The sequence below is a fragment of the Malus domestica genome, chromosome 02 (genome assembly GCF_042453785.1).
Source record: "Malus domestica chromosome 02, GDT2T_hap1".
NCBI classification, from domain to species: domain Eukaryota; kingdom Viridiplantae; phylum Streptophyta; class Magnoliopsida; order Rosales; family Rosaceae; genus Malus; species Malus domestica.
Genome location: NC_091662.1, coordinates 876,767 through 896,749, shown reverse-complemented (window position 1 = coordinate 896,749; position 19,983 = coordinate 876,767). Strand labels below are relative to the sequence as shown.

At 37.5% G+C, this 19,983-nt stretch overlaps 3 protein-coding genes across 6 annotated transcripts; all 3 read left to right on the top strand.

Moving 5' to 3' along the window:
* The first annotated feature begins 1,353 nt into the window (after positions 1–1,353).
* On the top strand, positions 1,354–5,731 carry LOC114827070 (uncharacterized). Its single transcript, XM_070813685.1, has 8 exons — positions 1,354–1,671; positions 1,863–1,993; positions 2,724–3,678; positions 4,107–4,198; positions 4,315–4,389; positions 4,534–4,595; positions 4,668–4,737; positions 4,919–5,731. Exons 1-8 carry the CDS (start codon positions 1,482–1,484, stop codon positions 5,636–5,638), a joined length of 2,295 nt encoding a protein of 764 aa, XP_070669786.1. The 5' UTR covers positions 1,354–1,481; the 3' UTR covers positions 5,639–5,731.
* Positions 5,732–6,829: 1,098 nt separating this feature from the next.
* LOC103451229 (transmembrane 9 superfamily member 11-like) lies at positions 6,830–9,472 on the top strand. Its single transcript, XM_029108656.2, has 2 exons — positions 6,830–6,989; positions 7,210–9,472. The coding sequence occupies exon 2, from the start codon at positions 7,231–7,233 to the stop codon at positions 9,202–9,204; it is 1,974 nt and encodes a 657-aa protein (XP_028964489.1). The 5' UTR covers positions 6,830–6,989; positions 7,210–7,230; the 3' UTR covers positions 9,205–9,472.
* A 635-nt stretch (positions 9,473–10,107) lies between these two features.
* Positions 10,108–19,106, top strand: LOC103451211 (adenylate kinase 5, chloroplastic). 4 transcript variants are annotated; one of them, XM_029108647.2, is made up of 19 exons: positions 10,108–10,443; positions 10,552–10,653; positions 10,922–11,050; positions 11,135–11,269; positions 11,646–11,792; positions 11,936–12,010; positions 12,116–12,209; positions 12,487–12,524; positions 12,636–12,764; positions 12,869–12,904; positions 12,971–13,051; positions 13,134–13,272; positions 13,435–13,514; positions 13,640–13,705; positions 13,834–13,863; positions 13,938–14,047; positions 18,417–18,554; positions 18,656–18,685; positions 18,773–19,106. In XM_029108647.2, the coding sequence occupies exons 1-19, from the start codon at positions 10,255–10,257 to the stop codon at positions 18,795–18,797; spliced, it is 1,773 nt and encodes a 590-aa protein (XP_028964480.1). In that variant the 5' UTR covers positions 10,108–10,254; the 3' UTR covers positions 18,798–19,106. The 4 variants fall into 4 exon arrangements, with proteins under 4 accessions (XP_028964480.1, XP_028964484.1, XP_070661288.1 ...); XM_029108651.2 differs by lacking the exon at positions 18,656–18,685 and having other exon boundaries at positions 10,133–10,443; XM_070805187.1 differs by lacking the exon at positions 10,108–10,443 and having other exon boundaries at positions 10,560–10,653; positions 10,822–11,050.
* Positions 19,107–19,983: the final 877 nt, after the last annotated feature.

The following is a 19,983-nucleotide window of genomic DNA, read 5'->3' as shown; positions in this document are numbered from 1 at the left end:
GAGAGATTGGGAGAAGAAAATCAAAGTGTGTACTTTCATTATCATTAGACGCCTTTGTATAGGTAAGAGTAACTTGAAGGAAAAGCCCAAGTACCTCTAATTTACATCAATGATCGATAAGCATTAACTAATACTACACAATTGGTTACGAATACGGACAACCACATAGACATAAATATTTACAACACTCCCCATTGGATGTCCATGTGTTAATGAAGTTATGTCTATTATGATAGTTACCTCAATAAAACCTTGCTTGAAAAACCCAATGGGACAAAACCAAAGTAAAGAAGAAAATCGAGCACAATTTTGGAAACACTAGTAAGGTGTTGGACGCACATAACGTTGCCTTGCTAAAACCTTGCCAAAAAAAAAACTCAGTGGGATAAAAACCTGGTTGAAGGGAAAAAAGCACAACGAGCTTATATGTCCATTATAGCATATTGTCAAAAACTCCCCATAAGAAATAACTCCGCTAGATAAGCGACTCCCCCTGATGATAGTAAGCCTTGATTTGATTGATCATCATTGTCAATTTTGAAGTAATGTGAGGAAATTGAACTTGAGCAAAACTTGACACTTGGAAGCGCAAAAGTTTATTGAGAATTGACAATAGCTGTTTGTACTCCTTCAAAGAACAAAGAAATACAAAATAAAATATAGGATTCAAAATAAATTTGTTGATGCACAAAACCGGAGGTCTTGAACCAACGTAAATCCAACCGTGAATCACACAAACGCACAAGAACACAAAGAACACAAAGATGTATCGTGGTTCACCCCAATGTTTGGGCTACGTCCACACTGATGTTGATTGTATTTCTCTGTATGAATGTATGGATTACAAGTGTGAGAGGGAGTCCCCCCCAGAGAAAGAGAGAGTTTAAGAGAGTTTCTCTGTTTGTGAGCTTTGTGGCTTCTGTATGTGAGGATGAGACCTCCTTTTTGTGAGGGGGAGGAGTCCCCTTTTATAGAATAAGGGGCTCCTCCTTTTACATATATCGTGGGCTTAATGTACCGAGGCCCAAGTAACGAGGCCCAATATAATATGGTACCAACAAAATTAGAAGTAGTTTATTAAACTCCATGGTAAATATAAGTAGACCATCTATACAAATAGCCTCATAGGGCTTTCAATAATCTTATAAAAATGGGAACTCCTCCAAGAGTATATTGTAACAATATAATTTTAGTTCGAACTAACAAGAATACTCGTTAAGACAATTTATACCAAACTTATAAAGAATAGGTATTGAGTGTATGTTTTGAGCTTTGGGCTCGTATAACGTTTGGTTTGGGCTTGGGCCTTTTGCATCGTGTCCATCATTTTATTCTAAAGCATATTCCTACTGCATCCTCCTCAACGGTCCACATAGAACCGCGCACGCTTCCGTTGGGCTGCGGATCTAATACTCCGATATCAGAATTCAGACCTTCCGTCTCTCTGTGGCGGCGACAGCGCAAAAGCTCACAGGGCAGCCATGGCTGGAGGAAGAGGAAGAGGCAGAGGAAGAAGAAGACCCAACATCAATGACAGCAGCAACATAAACAGGTGCAGCGGCAGCAGAAGAGCGTCGTCGTCGTCCTCCTCAAAGTCCAAATTTCGAGGAGGTCTGTTCGTGGAAGGCGGCATTTTATCCGATTGGTCATCCCCTCAAACCGATCAGCGAGGTTGTTCGTATATCCCTGTCGAAGGATCATACTTTGCTAATTTTTTGTTTGGTTTCCGGGAAAATAATGGGAACTGGGATTCGGAACGGATGTTTTGATTTAAGTTATAACTGCGGAGATAGCCAAATATTGTTTCCAGATTGAAAAGATTCAAACTTTTGCTGTATTTAGTTTTGAGTTTTGAATTTCAGGGAAAAATCCGAATTCGAGCAACAAATCTACGTCAAAATCAGTAGCAAAAGCAGCTTCTGGGTCGAAAAGTGATTCTCGGAGATCAAATGTTACCGCTATAGGATACCAATACCCTTCTGTTGAATTTCAGGTGTGTCCTTTTGGTTCAAAAGCTTCTTCCTGCAGTTAATTTTTTTCAATAAAAGAGAAAAAGTTTCTAATTTTCCTTTGTATTTTGTCTTGTTAAATACAGTTTTAGCCGTCTAAGATGAGATTTAAATTAAGTTTCCGAAAATTTATTTAATTTAATGGATTGGGTTCTAAGTTGTGATGAAATTGTAGTTACTAGCATTTTGTGCTTGTAGTGAAGAAAATATTACTAGAGCTAAGCAGGTAACTATTTCGTCATGCTCTCGTTTAAGTAAATTATAGTTCATCGGAAGGTTTTATTCTTTGTTTGAACAGTAGTTAGTTCATGGGGAAGTTTTTAGTATGCTTTTAATTTAAGTCGCTGCAAGCAATGTTTGAAGCATAATGTATGCACTTGTCAAATGGCTACAGGCCGAGGGTCTTTGAGGTTCCGTTTTTTCTTTCTTTACTGGAAAACTTGGAGAATGTTTATGGAGATAATATGTGAATTAATTGATGCATTGGGTATTCTTTTTTGTTACCCAATGCATCAATTAATTCACATATTATCTCCATAAACATTCTCCATAAATGGGGGTAAGGCTAGCCGACATTCACCTCTCCCAGACCCTGCGTAAAGCGGGAGCCTTGTGCACTGGGTACGACCTTATTGGGTATTCTTTTTTGTTAACAATTAAGTAGCAGCGTTGGTTCTACATTCATGTAGTTTGGATATGCTTTGGTTTGGACAGGAGGGTTTCTATTCAGAATTACGAGAAGGCAATGATGCAGAAAAAGATATGGACGAGTCGTGCCCTTTGGTTTTAGTTGATTACGAGGATACCCAAATTTCAGCTCACGCGTTCCAAACACAACCGTCAAGTCCCAATGAAGTGGCATTTACTTATCACTACGGTTCAAGTTTTGTGTTAGGTGAAAGCTCTCATAGAGGGCTAGGGTTCTCTGAGGAACTTGAGGAAACCCCAAGTGGCGTTGAAGATTCCTCAAAGCAAATGGAAGAGCCACAATATTCATGTTTTGACTTGGAGTCTTCTGATAAAGATGTGGATGCCAATGACGGGATGGACTGTGAAGTTGGCGAAGAGATGGCTGAAGAGATGCCAACAGAGATGTTGTCGCCCAAGAAGAACTCAGGCTTTTTGTCAATTGGTGGCATGAGATTGTACACCCAAGATATTTCTGATGAAGAAAGTGAAGAAGAAGAAAATGGAGAGTCACTGTATGAGGGAAGCTCAGGCTCTTCTGAGTCTGGAGAACGACTTGGATCCTCTGAAAGTGAAGACTCTGAAGAAATGTCTGATAGTGATTCAGATATAGACGATGATGTTGCAGAAGATTATTTAGTGGGAATTGGTGGGAGTTACAACATTTTAAGTTCCAAATTTTTGGTAGAACAGGATTTGGATGAGCCGGATAAGAATAGCTCTCTGAGGAGTGGCTTTGATGAAACTTTGCAGAAGTTGGGCGGAATTGCTCTTCAGGATGCATCTAGGGAATATGGTAGGAAGAAGGGCCAGTCACAGAAGAAACATAATGTGAATGAAAGACATGCTCGGTCTTTGGCTATAGATGACCTAATGCTTTTAAAGGATCCAAGAAAGCATACAAAAAAGAAGCCCGTTGCTAAGTATCCTCAGTCTTGGCCTGCAAAAGCTCAAAGGAGTAAATTCTCAAGAACTTTTCCTGGTATAAGATCTTTTCTTTCTCAGTTTGGCTTCGTATGTGTAGCTTGGTTAACATGTGTCTGTTCCATGAAAGGGATGTGATCTGGCAATGGCTGAGTCAAGTTCATAATGAATTTCAGCGGATTAACATTTATGTGCTTTGCTTTTTCAGTTGGAGAAGCAAATGAGCTTTCTCATGTTTTTCGTAGTTTCTAGTATTCCTAGTATCCTGTAGATGAATATGATTTGAAGTGCATGGTTTCGAAGTTAGATCTCAATTAGAATGACTATGCGGGTAAAATTTCCCACTTATCATGGGTTAATAAATGTCTGAGGACTGTTTGTATATCAGAGAGAGGATTCCTGTATGATATTGTAATATTTTTCGATTGATTGTCATTCATGCCTTTGTCTCATGCTAGATATTGTTCTAACTGACTTTCCATTCAGGAGAAAAAAAGAAACATCGTAAAGAAAGGATGGTTGAGAAGCGCAGGGAGAGAATGCTGCGCCGAGGTGTTGATCTTGAGCGCATAAATTTGGTAAACTCCTTTGTTGTTTTCAATGAAGTTGTGTGCTGGTCAGTAACTCATGGAGGATATAATGTGCAATGCATTATACTTGGACTGTATTACATTTATATTCTTTTCTATTTTAGAAAATGGAGCAAATTGTTTCGGATGGAGTAGATATGTTTTCTTTTCAGCCTATGCATTCCAGGGATTGTTCCCAGGTATGGAATTTCGATTTATCTCCTTAATTTGATGTTTGTAACTTATTTGATCCTCTTAGTTTTACCGTTTACACTTTCTGTGGGCACTTCATTTTCGTCAAGTGTTAGCCTTTGTTTGATAGTTGGTGTTTTTGAATATTTTAGGTGCAGCGATTAGCCGCAATTTATCACCTAAGGAGTTCCTGCCAAGGATCTGGCAAGAAGAGGTAAATCATTTTGTTTCGTTAATTATAGTTATATAAAGAAAACGTGGAATTGATGTTTTTTTCTTTTCCCAGGTTTGTGACAGTGATGCAGACACAACACACAGGCATGCCATCGTCAATTGATAGACTTCGTCTTGAAAAGGTTAATCACATTTCATGCTTACAAGTTACAATTAGTGTATTGTAAGGTCTGGCCCTGCATTTTTCATACTTTATGTTTCTCATTGCCTTTCTGTTTCTGCTCTGGAACATAATCACTATATACTTCGATCCTCTACGTATGCATGTGCAGCAAAATTCAGTGATTGTTTTCTATATTTCAGTTGATTGGAGCTGACATGGAGGATGCTGATTTCTCTGTTGTTGAGCCTGGTAGAGACAAAAACAGGTCAAGGAAAATTGGAAAAGGGATTGATTTTAAGACACCGGAATCTAAACAATCCAGCCAAAGAAAGACACCGAAGACCTCAGCCAAACGTGGCAGTGGAAAAATGGATTCATATGCTAATGCACCAGTATCATTTGTGTCAAGTGGTGTAATGCAATCAGCAACTGAGAGTGTAACTGTTGACTCAATAGACGCAAGTTGCAAAAGCAAGGCTGTTGCTGAGTCAACTGAATATCGTTCGTTTGAGGTACACACTAAGGGTTTTGGATCGAAAATGCTGGCTAAAATGGGATATATCGAAGGTGGTGGATTAGGAAAAGATGGACAAGGCATGGCTGCGCCCATTGAAGTGATCCAACGGCCTAAATCACTTGGGTTGGGTGTGGAGTTCCCCAGCCCCGTTGAGATCCCAGTCAGTAGAACACCCCCAGTCAAGAATAACGCAGTAAAGAGTAACCCGATAAGAAGCAGATCTCAAACTCAGAGTCAAAGAGTCGGAGCTTTTGAAAGGCATACCAAAGGATTTGGCTCGAAGATGATGGCGAAGATGGGATTTGTTGAAGGCACTGGATTGGGGAAAGATTCACAAGGCATTGTCAACCCTCTAGCTGCAGTCAGGCTACCAAAGTCGAGGGGATTAGGTGCCTCAGGTTAAGTTAATTTTAATTTATATTTGCTTACTTGTAGAACTTTTGTCATTGAAAATAAAACGTGGTAGGGTTACCATCAAAAGCCACAAAGTTTTAAATGTCTTCTTTACGAGAAAACCTTTCTGCCCCGGTTTTACTGTCCCTGGTTCGCCTTCTTTCCATCTCTCTCCTCACGTGATAGGCCAAAGGAGGAGACACGAAGGGATGTTGAAACGGGGGCAGGGAAGTATTTTTCCGGTTCGGGGCTGGTTTCGAGAGCCATGGTCTTCTTAAGTACTCTTCATCCTTTTGCATCTGAATTATCTTGCAAGCAATCATATGGTGCACCAAATTTGTGATTCCATTAGATGGCACTGGAAATTGGAATTGCCTCTCCACCTTTTTGTTTATTATTAGTTGAATAGGACTTATCATATGCACATGAAAGAATAACATCAACTTGTCTAATTCGACACAATCTGAGGACATAATTGTTTAAAATATGGCCAATGACTTCATATGCTGGCTTGGGCCAGTTGTTAAACTCTGCTCGTTCTTTTGCATCTGAATTTGAATCATCTTTTATCAAAACGAGACGTTTTCTTGTTATTTACATTTAAATTCGAATCCTCTATTATCAAAACGTGAAAACGATTCATTTGCATGCTATGTATTATATCTTACATGTTCTACTAGTTTTATGTTTTTCGAGTAGGAGAAAATTACCAACGGGCAAGCTCAAATCCATTAACCAACTCATTGACAAAAAAAAAAAAAAAAAAAAAAATCCATTGACTAACTCATGAATCCTAGTGTTTGATTCTTGGTAATTTTAATTTTGAAGTTTATACTAATTGGACAAAGTCACATCAGAATATTAAATTTACTTCATGACTTAAATAACGTAACATTTTGTTAATTATTCAAAAATTGTATTATTTGGTCAGATGGAGACTATATAGGTAAGTCTCATTACTGAGCGGTTTATCGTAAATTTTATAAAAATCATATGCAACAGGACCTCTTTCTTTATTTGATTTCTAATCTCTTTAACCGACGTGTTAATGACTTAACAACAACGTTCTCAAATAAATAAATGTGACAAAAAAAAAAAATTAAGTCTCACTGAGGAAAAATTAGGCAAAATGGCAATTCTTGGAAAATGACATAAATTTAATTAATTAAAATGGTAAATGGAGGGCCGAGATATGTCCAGAAAAAGGCCAAAAGTTTGGCACCCTTTTGAAAATCCAACCTTATAAAACTTGCACCCCAGATTCCTCTCACTCGCATTTGCGGAGCTTCGAGATCTCGCTCTGCTGCTCCACTTCTCAGAACGCGCTCTTCAGGTCGTCCATGTCTGATACTCCAATAAAGGTCAGTGCAGATCCTTCCTCATTTCATTTGGGTATAAAGAAAAAGATGGAGTTTTTATGTCTTTTGCTGCTTATTTGGTTGTTTATAGATCTTTAATGATGTGCAAGTTATGGTTTTGATTGGCTTTTGTGATTGAATTTTGGTTGAATTTGAAAACCCATATGGAAATTGTGCTGATTTTTTGTTTTTGTTGCGTATTTTCACTTCTGGGTTCCCCCAGATCTGACTCAAACATTGAAGAATGGACGTTTCTCATCGATTCACGATCTGTGCTTTTACCGTTTTGTTGATTTTTGAATCCGGATATGGGTTTTACCTTCCGGGTAGTTACCCTCACAAGTACCTTGTTGGGAGCAAGTTAGGGGTGAAAGTGAATTCTCTGACTTCCATTGATACCGAGCTGCCCTATAGCTATTACAGTCTCCCCTTTTGTCAGCCCCCAGATGGTGTTAAGGACAGTGCCGAGAACCTTGGTGAGTTCCTTATGGGGGACCGCATTGAGAACTCTCCATATCGGTTTAAGATGCACACCAATGAGACTGAGATCTTCTTGTGTGAGACGGGTCCATTGTCGGCAGATAAGTTCAGTCTCTTGAAGCAGAGGATTGATGAGATGTATCAGGTCAATCTGATTCTTGATAATTTGCCTGCGATCCGGTATACCAAGAAGGAGGGATTTTTGTTGCGGTGGACTGGGTATCCTGTGGGAATTAAGGTTAAGGATGTGTACTATGTGTTTAACCATTTAAAGTTTAAGGTGCTTGTTCATAGATATGAAGAGCCCAACGTAGCACGTGTGATGGGTACTGGCGATGGGTCGGAGGTGATCCCAGCAGTTGCTAAATCAGATTCGGATGAGCCTGGTTATATCATTGTTGGGTTTGAGGTGATACCTTGCAGTTTCATGCACAATGTGGATTCTGTGAAGAAGTTGAAAATGTATGAAAAGTACCCTGCAAAGATACAGTGTGATCCCACCACTGTGGCAATGCCGATTAATGAAAAGCAGTCGGTCGTATTCACATATGAGGTTGAATTCGAGGAGAGTGACATCAAGTGGCCCTCACGGTGGGATGCTTATTTGAAGATGGAGGGATCCAAAGTCCATTGGTTCTCTATTCTCAATTCTCTGATGGTGATTACTTTCCTTGCTGGTATTGTCCTTGTGATCTTCTTGAGAACTGTTCGGCGGGATCTTACTCGTTATGAAGAGCTTGACAAAGAGGCCCAAGCACAGATGAATGAGGAGCTGTCTGGCTGGAAGCTTGTTGTAGGGGATGTTTTCCGTGCTCCAAGCAACCCTGCCCTGTTGTGTATAATGGTTGGTGATGGTGTTCAGATCCTTGGGATGGCAGTGGTGACCATACTTTTTGCTGCTCTGGGGTTCATGTCGCCTGCTTCTCGTGGGACACTTATTACAGGTATGCTGTTTTTCTTTATGATCCTTGGTGGTGCAGCTGGTTATGTTGCTGTTCGTCTTTGGAGGACAATTGGCTGTGGAGATCACAAGGGATGGGTTTCGGTCTCATGGAAGGTTGCTTGTTTCTTCCCCGGAATTGCCTTTTTGATTCTGACCACTTTGAATTTCCTGTTGTGGGGTAGTCACAGCACAGGAGCCATTCCATTTTCTATCTTTGTTATTCTCCTTTTGCTGTGGTTCTGCATTTCTGTTCCCCTTACTCTTGTTGGTGGATACCTTGGGGCCAAGGCACCTCACATAGAGTACCCAGTTCGAACCAATCAAATTCCTAGGGAAATCCCTGCGCAGAAATACCCGTCCTGGCTGTTGGTTCTTGGGGCTGGCACTCTCCCCTTTGGCACCCTATTCATTGAGCTCTTCTTTATCATGTCCAGCATTTGGATGGGCCGTGTCTATTATGTGTTTGGGTTTCTCTTCATCGTATTGATCCTTCTCGTTGTGGTCTGTGCTGAGGTTTCTCTGGTTCTAACCTACATGCATCTTTGTGTGGAGGACTGGAAATGGTGGTGGAAGTCATTCTTTGCTTCTGGTTCGGTTGCCATATACATTTTCCTGTACTCCGTAAACTACCTTGTATTTGATCTCAAGAGCCTGAGCGGACCTGTCTCTGCGACTCTTTACTTGGGGTATTCGCTCCTCATGGTTGTGGCGATCATGCTTGCGACAGGCACAGTCGGGTTCCTCTCTTCGTTCTGGTTCGTGCACTACCTGTTCTCTTCGGTGAAGCTGGACTGAAGAACGTTTAGCAACTCAGAAGATCAGCAAGTAAAGAAGAGTTACCGGCGATCATTCGTGGAAGACAGAGTGCAAACTTTTACAGATGTTCTATCCTGTGTTACTTTTCATTTCTATCGCGTTAGGGAACTTAGTTCGTTCTAATAACCAATGTTTCGTCCAGTTTTGCTAAATTCTTTAATAGATGAACATCACACTATCGATTATAGCTCGATACGGACGTTTATTTGCAGCAAGTGTTTTTGGAATCTAAAGATATTTTCTCTGATTCAGTCATTTAAAAGTACTTTTAAACGAGCTTGTAGTTTTCAAAGAGGGAGAATCCAATTCGAATCTTATACCTTAAAAACATACATACTCCAAATTTAGACTAGTTAAATATTTTGCATTGAGAAGGGTTTGTCCGGGCACACAGTGGTACCCGATTTTGTTTGGGACTATTTCTCTTAATCGCGAAATTCGATCACTTGTCAACTACGAAACTTAAAAATCTCTCGCTTAACGTAGTACTAAATGATTCAAATGTTGTTAGCATTTTTTTCTTATAAAAAACATAGTAGTTTTTTTTTTTTTTTTGGGTCAAACGTTATTAGAAACATTTTTATTCATCTGAACTCTTCCTGAGAATTTATTTTCCTGATGGAAATAAATTAACGTTGTCATCATTAGCATCCAACTTTTCTAATTCATCCAATATTAAATAAATTTAATAGATCTTGAATAGTAATGTTTTTCAGTGTGCCGAGAATACGGCATGATACACAAAATATTATAATACAAATGATTGGATACTTGAAAAACAAAATTGCAACCATTTGTATTATAATGCTTCGTGTGCGTAGTAGTATTCTCGTTACATTAAAAAACCTTGAATAGGGGAGGACAAAAATGTCAATCCCACCTTAAAGGGTAGAGCCTTTTTCAACAGAGAAAACCAGAACTAGTGGTGTCAGTTTTTCGGTTAGCTTCAGCCGCTTATAGTTCTTAGCCTCCTCCCTCCCTCTCCCTCTCCCTCTCCCTCTCATTCACACAGAGAGAGAAGAAGAAAGAATGTTGCTCCACTCTCTCTCTCCTCTTCACTCCTCCAATGTCTACTCTCCCTCTCTCTTCCCCTTCCCTCCCTCTCCCTCTCTTTCCTCTTCTTCTTCTTCCTCTCTCTCCCTCGAAACGTCTTCGAACCGTATCTGCTCTCTGCGTCTCTACAGCAATGCCCATTTGAGGATCACCTACAAATCCAACGTAGAGAAATAAAAAAACACATCGACGTTGTGTTTATGTTTATGTCAATTTTCTCTTCTTCTTAATCAACAATGTTTGTTGTGTATTTTGTGCTCCGTTTTTTGGCAGGGACTGAAGCTCAACTGTTCTCTGAAAGAGCCTCTGAAGGTGATGATATCCGGTGCACCGGCGTCCGGCAAAGGCACTCAATGTGAATTGATTGTCAACAAGGTAACCGTTTCAGGATCCGTTCCGGATTGCTTCTTTAGAAAACACTTGTTTTATGCTAGAAGTGCTTTTATTATTAACACATTGAAATCTTTTTTAAAAATCCAAGTGCTTTCCCGGAAGGCGCTTCTATGACCCCTAAACGCTTTTAAGTTTTTCTGCTAAACATAGGCAGAAGCGCTTTTATTGTCAAAATGTACTTTTAGCCTTTTTAGCCGTTACAGAAGTAGTCCCAAACGAGCTATAATATACAAGGCCTTGCATTCTTCAGTTTGGATTGGTACACATATCAACGGGGGACCTTCTCAGAGCTGAAGTGTCATCCGGGACGGAAATTGGAAACAAGGCCAAAGAGTTCATGAATGCCGGTCGTCTGGTCCCCGATGAAGTCGTGACAGCGGTATTATTCCATGAACTCATCATGACTGAAAATCTCACATTATTCGTAATCGTATCATAGATTCATAATCACTTGCTTTTGTAGATGGTGACAGCACGGTTATCACGCGATGATACAAAGGAAAAAGGGTGGCTTCTTGATGGATATCCGCGGAGTTTTGAACAAGCGCAAAGTCTGCAAAAATTGAAGATTATACCAGATGTGTACATTGTGTTAGATGTATGTGAGTCTCATATATAACGAGTGTTATCTGCTTAAACCGATTGCCATCAAAACTTTCTCCTCAAGTAACCTAGTTTCACGTTCGATTCTTTCTTTCTAGAAGCATTTAAGTCATCGTTTTAAGGAAGCTGACTAAAGCTTCTAAGTTTGCTTAATTTCCTATGATGTATGTTAGCTGTTTCATTTGATTCAAACTCATAAAATCGAAGTTTTGTGAGCGACATTTGAGTAGAAAATCATTAATTTTCTAAAACAAGTAGTTTTGTATGTGTAATATATAGAAGTTATTTCGATTTGTCACCTCAATTCCTTCTGTATGAACTTTGTACAAATAGAATTGATCTTTACATAGTTTTTATTCCGTAATACTCAGGTTCCTGATGAAACTCTAATCGACAGATGTGTTGGAAGAAGGCTAGACCCAGTTACAGGGAAGATCTACCATATAAAAAGTTTCCCTCCGGAGACTGAGGAGATTAAAGCAAGACTTATTACTCGTCCTGATGACACCGAGGAAAAAGTATGATTTGAACATCTTGAATTTCTAATTTCTAATTTCCGGTAACTTGTAAGCGATTTCATATGTTATGTGGCAAAACTTTGGAGCAGTTAAACTCAATTGGTACCTCAAAATCTTTTGAGCTTATTCTGTTTGCCGTCTAGGTGAAGTCGCGTCTTGAAATATACAAGAAAAATGCAGATTCAATCTCAGCCACATACTCGAATATCATGAAAAAGGTGTTTGTTAATTGACATCTTGTATATCATTTTTCCTTTTACCATTGTTGTATATGAATCTCTGTAAACAACTTTATGCTTTACACTATATCGTTTGAAACACAGATCGATGGAAACCATTCGAAGGATGTTGTTTTCGAAGTAATAGGCTCTATACTATCGCAAGTGCAGAAAGATAAAGAAATGAAGATCAAATTAGGTAACTCTCTTCAGAATCTGAAGCACATTTCTATGAGTTTCGCTGACTTAAATCATTAATACTTGGAACCGAGTCTTAATCTGTTTTCGGTCATGTTACTTTTACCTAAATGACTTTCAATTTCAATGTTGCATGATGATTTTTATACGCATCTAAAGTTTGAAGAGAGCAGTGACCTAGTAAAATCATACTGAAATTCGAAATTTTCCGTTCTCCACGAATTAACTTAACTTGTGTGGTTTGTCAAATTCCATCTCTCTCTCTCTCTCTGCACTAGGAAAAAGTTGGAGTGGCTCAAATCCGTCTTCAGTTGAGGTATATGTCTAGTTAATTCAGTGTGACAGTTTTGCTATCAAATCAGCCATCGTTAATCCAGATAAGTAATATGTTATGGTTCTGTTCAATTTTTCTTTCCCAATTTTACAGGATAACTGGAGGGGAATTCCTACTAAATTGAATAACGTTCCACATTCTCGAGAAATCAGGAAATATTTCTATGAGGATGTGCTGCAGGCCACCAAAAGAGCAATAAACGATGGAAGAACTCGACTAAAGGTTTCTTACCGGTCATTTCTACTTACAGTGCATGTATGATCACATATAAAACCATTGGTCTCGAAAGGCATGTTAAAGTACACATCTTATTTCCAAATTGGCAGGTAGAGATCAATATTCCGGAGCTGAACCCAGAAATGGTAAGGGGGCATATACCTTAGTTTTCTCAAATCTGTTTGGAGTTGACTATATCTTATGATCAACAGGATGTTTATCGAATAGGAACCTTAACGGAACTTGTTCGAACTATTGCTCTTTCATTTGCAGATGATGGGAAACATGTCAAGGTAATTTGATCCTGGTGGTTTAGATTAGTGACCAATGATGATTTAAGCTTTGCTTGCATTCATTCAAATTTTTCCTTGTCAGGTTTGTGTTCAAGGCTCGATGGGGGAAGGTGCTCTTGCTGGAATGCCATTACAGCTTGCTGGTACTCGAAAAATATTGGAGTTCATGGACTGGGGTGAATACGAAGCTATGGGGACGTTCATCAACATTGGTTCTATAGGTACAGAAATGTTACGCATCCGTCTGCTAAACAGTTGATGTTCATTTTACGTCAGTATATTACATTATCCGACTTGCCTTGAGACATTAGATTCATGATCTTCCTTTATAAATTTACGAAAAATGTATACATCAACGCAACATTTCTACATATCAAGTGCAGGTGGCAAAGAGGTAGAAGAGCAAGATGACCTGTTTATCTTAGTAGCTCCTCAGAATGCTGTTGGGAATTGTATTATTGATGTAAGTATATATATCTCGAGGGTCGAATACTCCACGACTATATTCGTAGAGAGCAAAATTGTACTTGACATGGCTTTCTTTCTACCTTTCTGTTGTTATTAAGAGCCCTTTGCTTAAATTTACAGGATCTAAGAGCCATGACTGATGCTGCAGGGAACCGACCAGTAATTCTTATCAATCCTAGGCTCAAGGTTAGTTTCTATACTACATTTGATGAAATGATTTGCGCTCGGGATTGCTTATAGCCGCAAGTGTTAAGCAACACTAAGAAATTTTTTCCTTTTAAGTGGACATACTGATGAAAGTTTTTAAATTTCAGGATTTACCCGCTTCGAGTGGAATCATGCAAGTAAGTGAAGAACTCGTGACCTGAATTAAATTCATAGAAACCGATCAGTTTCTTGACTATGTCTCGTTTTATAGACCATGGGACGCGACAAGAGATTGGAGTATGCTTCATCATTCGAAAATTGCTATTTCTTTCGGCTTCTCTATTATGCAGGAACCCAGTATCCAATTATGGGTGCTCTCCGGTAAGCTTAGCGCAACTTTCTGCTCCACTACTTCCATTTACTACTCTCGCACACTCATAAATACATGTGTTTGAGGTCGTGAAGAATTGTCTCACATCGGAAAGTTAAAAAAAACTTGCATCCAAAGAATCTGCAAATGTACTAGCTTGCAACGCAAGAAAATGGGTCAATTATGTTATTTGTCTCCTGCAATGTGCCATGCCTGAAACGTTACGATCTTATGTTGAATGACATTTATAAGTGTTCTCTGTAAGAACTTGTTAACAAACAAACACCAAGACCAAAACATGAACCACAAACAAAAGGAAACCAACCCAGTTATGTGCACATAAATAACCAGAAAGGAAAACATACCTGCAGCTGCACCAGAACTCGTAGCCATTGCAGCGAACTTTCAGTGATCCTTCTCTTCTCTTGCAGATTGTCAAGAGCTCGACTCACAGATAGGTTATGGTCCAATATGAGCGTTAGTTTTGTGAGAAGAGAGGTCACTATATATATACATATAGACTTCACCAAAATAGATCAGGATTTCCTATCAAAATCCTCATCGGAAACAAACACTTGTTTCCTGATGCTAACCAAAATCCTTTTCAGTCAAGGATCAGCATTCCTTTCATCAATAGGACTTTCTATCCAAATTGAATACCTATAACCTGTCCTAAAACTTCTCTATCTCATACTCATATTCTTACATTCTCCCACTTGAGTATGAGAACAGTTTCAAGTACTCAGTTTATCCAATCATACTTAGATAGAAGTGATCACTAACAGATAATCATCTCAAATTATTATAAAGGTGATCACATAATTAAGTCATTCACCAACACACAAATACATAGACACAACCAACTTACATAAACCAAAACAATGAATTTATAATTGCCTCTGCAACATAAAATACAGATTTAACTTACAAATCACAATGTCCAGTTCATGTTCATAGCAATGTATCTAAGCTCAAAAGTAAACCAAGACATCTGCTCCCACTCATATAGCCACCAAATCTTTTGGATAACAAAAGTTTAACCTCACATACATCTTACCCATGCATTTTAAAGTATTGAACTTAAGAATCTTTTCTGTTACATCGCAGAATTAACTCAAAAGTCACAACATACTTAATTTGCACTTTGTAATTATGTGAACCAATATAGCAAAACCAAACCAATTTGCTCCCACTTATCTAGGCTATACTTAACACAAACAAGTTAAGTATAAGTTAATATCAACTGTATTAACTAACAGTCATTGCAATACACTGAATGTCTTATCAATGTGATCAATTGCCGCAACCAATATGCAAACAAATTTCATGATCACATTCATTCAATTTGTATTTACAACAATGTGATTTTACTTGACCAGAACAAACACATAAATTGATTTGCTCCCACTATATCAAGTTAAGTTTAGTTCCGGTAAATAACACTAAACTTCTCATTACTTAAACAAATTAAGTAACATAAATAATTACCAATTGCTTCAATAAAACCATAATCTAGTTTTCAAGCATCCAAATGAATTATAATGGCCGGCCTAAGTAACCTTATGCTTACATTCGAACATATGATTCTCCCACTTAAGCATAAGCAGAATGTACTGCACAGCCAATAAAGAAACCGGAGATATGAACCAATTGATTCCCGATTCCTTACCAATTGCATAATCTCAGTTTAGTCAAATACACCTAAACCATTATGCAAACAGTCTATGTATCAAAAGATAGTCACAATCCATTCGGAAAAACTTATCTCACATAAACCCAAAATCACCAGTTTCAACAATGATCAAAATCAGAATAGCAAGCACAATATTCTTGCATTCAATTTGATCCTAACTAGTTCAATACCCATCGAGCAAGATCAACTAAAATTTGATAATGTCTGGATATAAAGGCACAAGTCATCTTGATTAAAACAAGATAATCAAGATCTCAACCTCCCTTTTTTTTTTTTTTTTTTTTTTTTTTTTTAAGGAACTTAAGATAATCGTCCAATAAAATTTAGTGTACTTATAGATTTAATACATAATATCAAATCTCTTACACTTACACTTACAATATATCAAGTGAGATGAGTTTCAGAATGCATTCTTGCCAACAAACAACTTATATCATTTCATACAGGTACTAACACAAGAGCCTTCACATGTTTTTAGTTATACAGTGCACATATTGGCATTAACAAACCCAAAGATTCTGAACTACATCATTCACATATATGGCAACACCCCCAAAATCTATTATATGTAGTCTAACCAAAATTGGAATATGAATTACACTCATAATTTTAAAAACGTCATTATGGATACTCGTATAATCCAATTTTGCTTTTCTAGAATAATTCAAACCAATCAGACCCACATAAAAGCCACAGGTATTTGGTAGCAACAATAAGTCAAATTCTATTATCATAATTCATAATGGAAAATCATGATGCAAGCTTCTAAGTTTCAAGCAAGTTAATGAGAAATCTTACATCTGCTTGAGACAACAAAATAGCTACAAAACAATATTTTCCACCCAATCTAATTACACAAGCTCTAACTCAAAAATAGAAGAGCAATGTGTACATCAAATATTAGTCTAATGAATCTTTATGCAGAAAGAATGATTCCAGTCATCTCACATAAATCATAAGTTGGCATCTATAGGGATTTCGAGTTTAATCGTGCCTTCACAAAATAAACAAGCATACTCAGAATAGCAAAAGCCCTAATTCATTATGCTCAAACTCATCGCACTATAATCACGCATATAGGAGAACAATTAATTATGCATGAAACAGTGAACTGAGTTACCTGAATGCATCATTGGACTCATATTCGACAACCCGATCGCAATTCCTCGGCTCCAAATCAACGAAACAAATTATCCATCAATGCTCAAGACCCATCCATACGGATTGCCATTACTCCCAATTCCCATGGACCTCGTACCATTGCAATAATAGAATGACGAACGAGTTAACGTCAATATGAAGAACCAGAATAATAATATAATCTCAATATGCAGATAACATGATCTTTGTTCAATGGTTTTTAACAACATAATTAGTTGATCATAATACATCTTTATTCTTACAAAGGATTAAGAAACCACAATTACCTCAATCTGTAGAACTCATAATAAACACAGCGGAAGCAATAATTCTCAACAATTAGAACTATGATGTTTAAGATAGATGTATACAACTAAATTACTATACTTATCATCAAATAAGCAAATCATGGAAAAAAAATTTTCTCAACCCCATATTGACAAAACACGAGTTTCTCCCTTTCCAGACTAATCACGGTCAAAAATTGAACTAAAGGTTATTTCTTAAACGGTGTCGTACCACTCGCCTTTAAAAACCAATTAAACAGACTTGTTCTTCAAACCAGTTCGTATGCTGCAGCAATCATATAATCCTTAGACACCAAATAATGGTGTCTCATATATGTGATAAACAGTTTAAAACGATCAAAGTTAAATCAAGGTCCAAAATTTGTATTCAAAACTGATATCTTTAATATGTTTCTGCAGCAATCAATTAAAACAAACTGTAGCGACAAAACTCATTCATATGCTCTTAAACATACACAGGTATCAGAGAGAATCGAAAGCATCGAAAGCATTTATCTCCATACCTTTTAATCACTGATTTCAAATTCACGAAAGGAACCGCGGAAGCGATTTAGAATTTGAAAAATAGAAGATTTTAACATTTTAAGGAAAAACCCAGATCGATATTCATTGAAGGAATCAAAACTGACCGTAATCTGGGAAAAACTCTCATTCGGCAATGGTTTATAGAGCCGTTATTTATTTATTTATTTATAAACACATTCGACTTTTCTCCTTTACAGATTTGAACTCATGTTTGTGTCTTGCGGCTCTGATACCACATGTAAGAACTTGTTAACAAACAAACACCAAGACCAAAACATGAACCACAAACAAAAGGAAACCAACCCAGTTATGTGCACATAAATAACCAGAAAGGAAAACATACCTGCAGCTGCACCAGAACTCGTAGCCATTGCAGCGAACTTTCAGTGATCCTTCTCTTCTCTTGCAGATTGTCAAGAGCTCGACTCACAGATAGGTTATGGTCCAATATGAGCGTTAGTTCTGTGAGAAGAGAGGTCACTATATATATACATATAGACTTCACCAAAATAGATCAGGATTTCCTATCAAAATCCTCATCGGAAACAAACACTTGTTTCATGATGCTAACCAAAATCCTTTTCAGTCAAGGATCAGCATTCCTTTCATCAATAGGACTTTCTATCCAAATTGAATACCTATAACCTGTCCTAAAACTTCTCTATCTCATACTCATATTCTTACATTCTCATCACTTGTCACCTCGTGTTTTAGGTTTTCTTACCCGTATCGCTACGAACTGTACAAGAGGGTGGAAGATCCTTACGGGAAAGAGAAGTACGTAATATTGTCTACATTCCCCGAAAAGCCAAGTATTGATGAAGTGAACGATGCATTTGAAGGAAAGCCTAGGTAACTCTCTCGTTGAAGATTATATGTTCGTTATTTTCGTTTAATTTGAAAGACCAGCATTTCCCTGACCGAACGTTTTCATTTCGATCAAACTTTTGCAGAAATGAAAGCAAGAAAGCCGTAGGATTTTGGTAAGAAATTAAACGTTCAAATAGTTGCGGAAGTTTGTAGGTACAATGTTCTGCTATGCTGTTTTAACTGTTTTCTTTGCCTTGTAGGGGATTCTTGAGTGGTATATTTTGAGGTGGAATCTTTAGGAAGGTGATCGGGGACTGAAGAAAAAACATGTAAAATATGTCTCATCAGCAAGTTCTCACATAAGAGCCGCGAACTAAGCATACTGGGGTAAAGAGTGAATGTTGTTAACCAATTGAGTTACGTTTGAGTCACTTGTAACATGTTTTTTTTTTTGTATTTGTGCTTGATGCATTCATTGCGTGTATATATATGTATATGTATATGCATGATATATTCATACGACCATTAGCCACAAAACTAGTTATTTATAATTTTATACCGAACTTATCATTAATGAGAATCGAACTTAAAGGATTTTCCTTTTACAAACTAACAAAAAAGAAAAAATAAATAAAGAACCTAAATTTGCAGAAGCCATACAACTCACCAAGTGATCAATTTGTGGCTCACATAGCCCAACGTATCATATATGGCATGGACCACTGGATAAGACCCAGAGTAAGGATATTAAATAATTAGAAATCTATTCGTTTTTTTTTTTGGTATTCAAAAGATGATAATGGTTTAAGCGAGTCGAACTACACATAAAATTTAGTTGTTTGACTATAATATAAAAGTATTACTCTCTACACAAGGTAGAAAGAATAACTAAGACCTCGAGATTAGCCATCAACTACAAGCAAGCTACTTCTTTTCCGTTAAGAACGAGTAGAAAATTTTAACTCCTTGAGTATTACATAAATTTATTCAGTTCCATTTTTTTTAAAGAATCTCGACGGTATAAAAAAAAATTTATTAATAAATATGACCATGATGAATGAGATCTTTCTAGGTTTTTTTTTTTAAGGGAGATTTTTTATGTTGATTGGACCCCATAGATTATCACACCAGCACGCAACATTGTGCATATGTACTTCTTGCTAATTAATTATAATATCAAGTAAAAACCTAACCTTCTTATATTTGGAAACCTAATCAACTAACACAAATCAAATGAGATGGTGAATGCTTTTCTTTTTCTTGGTTTTCTTGATAAGTAAGAATATAGGGAACTTTAACGAAAAGCACTCGGTACTGTTCATTTTAACGAAAAACCACATTTTTACACTAAAAAGTCAATCCTGATACTATTCACTTTACCCTTTATTTTGTCCTTATCATTAAAACTCAAAGTTTTCAAGCCCTTTTCATTAGTTTTCCAAAGAATATATGACAAACTTGCAAGTATCAT